The 8201-nt window shown below is 33.7% G+C and overlaps 1 protein-coding gene across 2 annotated transcripts in view; it reads left to right on the forward strand.

Annotated features, from left to right (window-relative positions):
- Positions 1-5869, forward strand: part of LOC143051802 (aminopeptidase N-like) — a 29950-nt gene extending 24081 nt beyond the window's left edge. For both annotated transcript variants that reach the window (XM_076224741.1, XM_076224740.1), the window contains exons 19-22: positions 204-371; positions 983-1123; positions 4611-4692; positions 5616-5869. In XM_076224741.1, the coding sequence (XP_076080856.1) occupies positions 204-371; positions 983-1123; positions 4611-4692; positions 5616-5759 (535 nt within the window). In that variant the 3' untranslated portion in view covers positions 5760-5869. The remainder of the gene's footprint in view (positions 1-203; positions 372-982; positions 1124-4610; positions 4693-5615) is intronic.
- The last annotated feature ends 2332 nt before the right edge of the window (positions 5870-8201 follow it).

The following is an 8201-nucleotide window of genomic DNA, read 5'->3' on the forward strand; positions in this document are numbered from 1 at the left end:
TTCCATTCTCAATTTTAAAATACACCCGTATATAATTTTTGTTAAAACAAATGCCTTGAATTTTGCCAAATGTATAAATACGCTGGTCTATTAAAAACGGAACGATTAATTCCTGTCTAAAGTACACAAATCAAGTAAGAAATACTGACCATTTTTATCTTCCGTCAGACATACATTACCAATACAATGTGATTTTTTTTCAGAATTGATGTAAATCTGCGATCTACTGTGTACTGTATAGCAATACGATACGGGACTGTAGAGGAATGGGATTTTGCATATAAGAAATATAAGACATCGAATGTTGCTACAGAAAAAGCTGCTTTGCTGATTTCCCTGTCCTGCAGCAGGGATGTTTGGGTTTTAAGCAGGTGTGTTTCTAATATGATTAAAGGCTTATATTTGACCCTTTTTTGTAACAAAAACAGTTTTATACTACATTTATTAAATCTTGTAGTTCTCAGTAAAAACAATCAATTTAAACCTTAATGCGACCATAACATGCATAACATATCAAAGTGTAAAACGCATTCTACAGCAAATGTTCATTATGAGATTATAACTTTGTCTGTGAAGCGATTAGATTGCAAATTCTATTTTTAACAGGAGCCTTTATCGGAGGCAAGATGGTCTTCGAAGTTCATCTGCTGTATCTATATCCCGTCAACACTTGGGTTTTGAGTTCGACCATCGCACGTGCGTTCGACCAAGATTGTCAGTGATCATGGTCGATGGTTCTCTCCGGGCACTCCACTTTTCTCCGTATAAAAAGACACACACAACAGACTTGCCGCCAAAAAAATAGCATTTGTTTTGAACAAGGACAATGCATTCCTGATCCAAGTCAAAATTATTACCGTTTTTATCATTCGTTTGATATGTCTCAGTTTTTGATTTTGCCATTTGATACGGGACTTTCTGTTTGCAGTTAGATTCTTTTTGTAATTTTCTATTTTTTATATGGTTTTAACTTATTATTTAGATTCCTTGGATATACATTAATGCCCGAGGAGATTCGAAAGCAGGATGCAGTTTTCATCATTGTTTATATATCTAGAAATGCTATTGGTAGATCTTTAGTATGGGATTTTTTCCGGGGTAACTGGGATGTAATTTTTAAACAGTAAGTTTTGGAATAGTTGGTATCTGACCTTTTTCACATATTTATCGTGAATTGTACAAGAAACACAGTTATTGAAATTACAATTTGTATGCCCCACCTACGATAAAAGAGGGGCATTGTGTTTTCTGGTTTGTGAGTCCGTTCGTTCGTCCGTCCGTCCGTCCGTCCGACCCACTGCAGGTTAAAGTTTTTTGTCAAGGTAGTTTTTATGAAGTTGAAGTCCAATCAACTTGAAACTTAGTACACATGTTCACTATGATATAATCTTTTTAATTTTAATGCCAAATAAAAGTTTTGTCCCCAATTTCAAGGTCCACTGAACATAGAGAATGATAGTGCGAGTGGGGCTTCTGTGTACTATTGACACATTCTTGTTTATTGTATTTTTAGCTGACCTGCGTCCGTCGTCCGTCGTCGTCCTGCGTCCGTCGTCGTTAATTTTTACAAAAATCTTCTGCTCTGAAACTACTGGGCCAAATTAAACCAAACTTGGCCACAATCATCATTGGGATATTTAGTTTTAAAAATGTGTCCGGTGACCCGGCCAACCAACCAAGATGGCCGCAATGGCTAAAAATCGAACATATGGGTAAAATTGCTGTTTTTGGTTATAATCTTATTATCATATTATAGATAGAGATAAAATGTAAACAGCAATAATGTTCAGCAAAGTAAGATTTAGAAATAATTCAACATGACTGAAATTGTCAGTTGACCCCTTTAGAAGTTATAGCCCTTTATAGTCAATTTTTATCCATTTTTAGTAAATTTTTGTAATCTTTTACAAAAATCTTTTTATCTGAAACTACTGGGCCAAAATAATCCAAACTTGGCCTCAATCATCTTTGGGGTATCTAGTTTAAAAATGTGTCCGGTGACCCGCCCATCCAACCAAAATGGCCGCCACGGTAAAAAATAGAACATAGTGGTAAAATGCAGTTTTTGGCTTATAACCCAAAATCAAAGCATTTAGGGCATGACGGGGTTTAATTGTTTATCAGGTCAAGATCTATCTGCCCTGAAATTTTCAGATGGATCGGACAACCCGTTGTTTGGTTGCTGTCCCTGAATTGGTAATTTTAAGGAAATTTTGCCTTTTTTATGCCCCACCTACGATAGTAGAGGGGCATTATGTTTTCTGGTCTGTGCGTCCGTTCGTTCGTTCGTCCGTCCGTTCGTTCGTTCGTCCGTCTGTCCCGCTTCAGGTTAAAGTTTTTGGTCGAGGTAGTTTTTGATGAAGTTGAAGTCCAATCGACTTCAAGCTTGGTACACATGTTCCCTATGATATGATCTTTCTAATTGTAATGCCAAATTAGAGATTTTACCCCAATTTCACGGTCCACTGAACATAGAAAATGATAGTGCGAGTGGGGCATTCGTGTACTGAGGACACATTCTTGTTTGTTATTATCTTGAATATTATTAAAGATAGAGATAAACTGTAAACAGCAATAATGTACAACAAAGTAAGACCTAAAAATAAGTCATCATGACCAAAATGGTCAATTGACCCCCTAAGGAGTTATTGTCCTTTATAGTCAATTTTTAACAATTTTCATAAAATTTGTAAATTTTTACTAAAAGAGGGACGAAAGATACCAAAGGGATAGTCAAACTCGTAAATCTAAAACAAACTGACAACGCCATTGCTAAAAATGAAAAAAAGACAAACAGAAAAACAATAGTAAACATGACGCAACATAGAAAACTAAAGAATAAAGAACACGAACCCCACCAAAAACTAGGGGTAATCTCAGGTGCTCCGGAAGGGTAAGCAGATCCTGCTCCACATGTGGCACCCGTCGTGTTGCTTATGTGATTACAAATCCGGTAAATAGTCTTATTCGGTAGGTCACATTCATGAAAGGGAAGGGGATAGTAGTTACGACGTAAGGAACATATCCGATATCATTTGTGAAACAGTTATTCCATAACGGTCAACCAACTCGTGATGGCGTCCGTAAAATTTACGAAGGATGATTTCAACTTCACCATTTAGAACTCTTGGTTTAATAGCTTCCTTGTGAGCAGCAACCCTCTGTCAAGAAAATCATGATAGGAAATGCAAGCACGGGAATATCGTATCAATTGGGAGATATATACCCCGTATGCAGGTGCTGCTGGAATGTTGCTACTTAGAAATGGAAAGTTCACAATTGGAAAGCTGAAATCATCTCTTTTGTCGTAAAGTTTTGTTTTCAACCAACCATCATTGTCAATTTCTAGATGTAAGTCAAGATATGAAGCCGACCTAACTGTATCTGTAGTAACCTTTATCTCTAGTTCGATGGGATAGATGCGTTCCACATAGTCAACTAATTGTTTAGTGAAAGAACATCATCTATATAGCGGAAAGTAGAGTTAACGGATATTACTAACTTCTTATCTTTCTTCCTAAGAAGTTCCTGCATGAAGTCAGCCTCATAATAATATGTAGAAGGGCACAGTTTGTTCCCATTGGAATGCCGACAGTCTGTTGAAAAACACGTCCTCCGAACGTAACAAATATGTTGTCAATCAAGAAATCAAGCATCTTGATAATATCAGTTTCAGAGAATTTTTTGTTTGAATCAAAGTACTAACATTTTCCACTGAAACTTAACTTGGCCAAGTTCATTATAAATACAGATAATTGTAAGCAGCAAGAATGTTCAGTAAAGTAAGATGTACAAACACATCACCATCACAAAAACACAATTTTGTCATGAATCCATCTTCGTCCTTTGTTTAATATTCACATAGACCAAGGTGAGCGACACAGGCTCTTTAGAGTCTCTAGTTATAGTTGCAATAGTATTTACATGTTTTTATTCTATGTTTTGTGAATAGTGGTGTGTGACTATGTATTTAAGCAGTTAATTGTTATGCCCATAATAGTTTTGACACTAATTCATCTACGTAACTTGATGTAACTGTAATAAAATATATAACTTGTCGGAATTCCGAAAATGTAAAAGAATAGTTGGCAAGGAGAATTGTTCAAATTAAAAAAGAAATGTGCATATCTCGTTTTAATTGGTTATTGAATAGTTCTGGTTTACCTACTGAGGATTTTGAGTCTGGTAACCAAACATTTCTTTACGATTATTAGGTAAATTCAATAACAAAAGTATATGCACGAGTCATGATTGACTCGTGTCATATAGTGTAAATAGAACGTAATTTAGTAACTATTGGTCCCTATAGGTCATCAACAACCCACAAAACCCGAACCGTTTAGAGAGTATAGCAAAGTGCTTAACATGACAGAATGAGATAAAATGTCATACAAAATAAGATAGCGATTCAACATCAAATTCAACAATATTTGGTACAATTCATTCATCGTGTCCATCTACATTGTATTACTTTGTTTCTGTAACACATAGTTTTTAAAGTTCTCTGATACTTTCAAGATGATTTTTACCAATTACAACACTGTTTATATACTATTATATTTACTGGGAAATTTGAAGACATAATTTATATCTTTTGTATGATTTTGCAGGTATGGCGGTGGTTCGTTTTCATTTTCACATCTGATTACTGGTATTACAGCTAAATTTAACACAGAGTTTCAGTTACAATCGGTACGACATTGTATAGTGCTAAAACAAAGTTTTTGCTCCACATTTTCAATGGGAATTATAACGTTTGCTTTCCCGTTTGAATGGGTTTACACTAGTATTTTTGAGATCCTTTTAGCTTGCTGTTTGGTATGAGCCAAGGCTCAGTGTTGAAGATCGTACCTTGACCTAATTGGATAAATTCCTTTAAGTTACATGGATCTAAAAAGAACTAACGTGACCGACTCTGTCCACTTTGTCTGAGGGATTTCAGCATAAACGTTATTTTCATCTCAAAGTTAATGCACGGAAAATAACTTACACAATGTATCAATTATATCTTGTCAGAATCCGAACATTGACAACAGGGCGGATGGTTCCATAAACATAACAAAAAATGAACAAATACAACACAATGAAGCTGTGAAATTGCCAATGAGATTATTATTAACTAAGTGATGAGACGTGGATATTAACACATATAGGTCGCAAACCAGTCTCTAACAACGAACACTGTATAACGACATATGAAAGGCCCTGTCATGACAAATGTAAAACTCCACTCGAAGCAGCTCCGATGCTATGATATGTCAATGCGTTGAAACGAGAACAGTAACACAATACAATCAACAAATGTAAGAGAACTGTAAACAAACAAATCACATATTATATCAAACAGTATAAAGGTAATTTTAAAATAAGTACCAACATAAACGCCCGAAACTTTCAATTCAGAACTTTCCCACTGTTTCTCCATTGTTGTGGAGTGTAATTAAGTAAACATTTACATGTGTTTTCAAATGAATTAAGATTATCGAAGATAACAAACGTGAAAGAACGGGCCAATAAATACTTTCATTTGAAAATTTGTAAATTACCATTATAGATAAGAATACGTGTACTAGTTCTCGTCTACGTTTATAAATATATTGCAATATTATTTTCAGGTCAGAAGCTTTAAAGACAGTGTTCCAGATCTTGGTTCAGGAGCCAGAGCTTTTCAACAGTCCATTGAGAAAATAAACTTTAATATTAAATGGATAGCAAAAAACTATAAGATAGTACAGGATTGGTTAAAGAAACTGTCGTAGCGAAAACTGATACACGTGGTTTAGTTGAAAAAAGTGACTTAAAGCCTGATATGGATATAATTGCTTTGTTCATATAATTGAGTAATAACATAAATATAGATTTTATATGATTTTCTTTTTGTGTTTTAACGCCAATTTTAAGCAATTCTTCTTGGCTATTTCTTGTCGGCTGGTTTTTATTGGTGTAGGAAGCCTATGTGCCCGGAGAAAACAACCGACTTTTGATAGGAAAACTGACAATCCTAGTGAATTAAGATTGGAGTGGAGTGCACCTGAAAGAACTGGGTTCAAACTCACAACCTCAGTGTTGACTGGATATTGATTACAGTAGTAACTACTTTGAACACTCTACCACCGAGGCCACTATTTATAAATATAGATGAAATAAGATATTAATATTTAAAAGAAAAACGAGCAAGTGCATTAGGAAGTCTTCTGTATGTTAAAAATTACTCGGTGTAAACGGTTTTAATCAACATACTTTATAGTATATATACATCCTTTGTTGTATAATATATCGAATTATTATTTTATTTGTTTACAAAAATAATATTATAATGACTTCGTATTACATGCTAATATAATACGATTGTTTACTCAAAGTGTTATACTCATGAAGAAGTATGTTATTTTAACGCGATAACTTTTATTTGAGTGATTGATGAAAATAGAAGACAATTGCTTACGATTTAGCTTTCATTTTTTTCTATCTAATAAAGTAATTATTAATAAAATGTTTCATAAAGATTACAATCTTAAGATATAACAGTAATTATAGTTCGGATACAGGAAATAATGTAGAGATTTATAAATTTGTTTTACACCGTTTGTTTTTAATCAAACTTGAAACATAAGCCATTAGTGTGCCCTAAATGATGATGAATGTCTATGTTATTGCATATTTAAAGTTTAAAGAAATTGAAGCAGACAATCTACCACAAAAGAATGCGCGGAAAAGTTTCATTTGTCATATAATGCGAGGCAGGCATTATCTATGCAAGGGACGACGAAGTCTATGAATTTGTTAAAAAAAACCACCCAGATATACCGTAACGTTTCTGATTTTGGTTCTGTTGTTAGGGATTTTAGTTGTGGCTTTATTTATGATATGAAACTATATTCAATGTAAACAAAGAAGCGCTATCATCAGCTAACGGCTTGTTTTTCATATCAAATAATTATTAAAATATGAAATTAGTATTGTGTTCCTTCCTGTATTTTACTAGACTGATAAATATATATTTTACTCAAAGACATGACAATAAGACAGGCAGAAGGAAGTAGATTTGTAAGTATGACAGTTGACATGGTAATTTGGAATACTGATCATTCTGTCTACACGACATATAGAAAAAAATATTTTTAAGACTTTGAGAATTCTGGCTAAAGAGGCAACAGTTATATATTCGATGATTTTATTTTACGGAAAATGTTCACTGGGAACTATGCATATAGACCAATACATGTCAAATTGAATTCGTTTGTGTTGGTTAAGATACAACTGATATTACTTGTTTATATATTGTCCTTTATTTCGAAAACACAGAAAAATAGACCACAAAAATAGTATCTGCATACGATCTTCATTTGAAATTTTTGTAGAAAAAAAGGATTAATCACATTGTTCCTATCACTGGTTAGACTATCAACCAGTTTTTATCTGACAAAGATTTCCCCAAAAATTTTCGGTATTTCCTTGTATTAAGTTATGTTTTAAAAGTACTTGCGTAAATATCTTGGTTAAATGATAAATATGAATATGCAAATCAGTCGTCAAAATCAATTTTGCCAATCTTCTTAATTGGATACATGTATACAAAGTTGGTTGCTAAGCATCCAGTGGCAAGCATTGCATGTATGTACAGTATGGCTGATTCTTAGAATGCTTCTGAATTCGCACTATGCTAAGAAATACCGTAAATTGGGAAATTTTGGCGTCGGGATATTTTGGCGGTTTCTCTCAAAAAGCATGTGTTTTATTTTGGGGTGTGTAATTTTGGTGCTTCTTCCAATTCAAATGTTTAATTTTGGAACAACAGTCGTGGCAAGCTCATTCATATTAGCTTTTATTTTTCCATTCATTGACAAACTATCAATGAATTTCTCAAACAAGAAACACGACAAAGTTAACGTAATGACGGAATCGGATACGGATACGGATGCAACTGCAAATAATTCCGTACATCGCGGTTTAAAGCTGAAACAAAAGAAATACAATCTTAAACATCCAAATTACTTATCAATTGATTATAATTTTTATTCAAATTACTTTTCAATTGATTATAAATTTTCTTCAAATATCCTATGAAATAAATGTAAATGAACTCTATTGCAGTACATGTTAATCTATTGATGATCAAGGATTTACATTTTAATCCTTATGCCTCTTGGAGTACAACGGCGTTTAATCATTAATAGCTTGGCATATTTATGACACGTGTG

Source organism: Mytilus galloprovincialis, chromosome 11 (genome assembly GCF_965363235.1).
Source record: "Mytilus galloprovincialis chromosome 11, xbMytGall1.hap1.1, whole genome shotgun sequence".
NCBI lineage: Eukaryota > Metazoa > Mollusca > Bivalvia > Mytilida > Mytilidae > Mytilus > Mytilus galloprovincialis.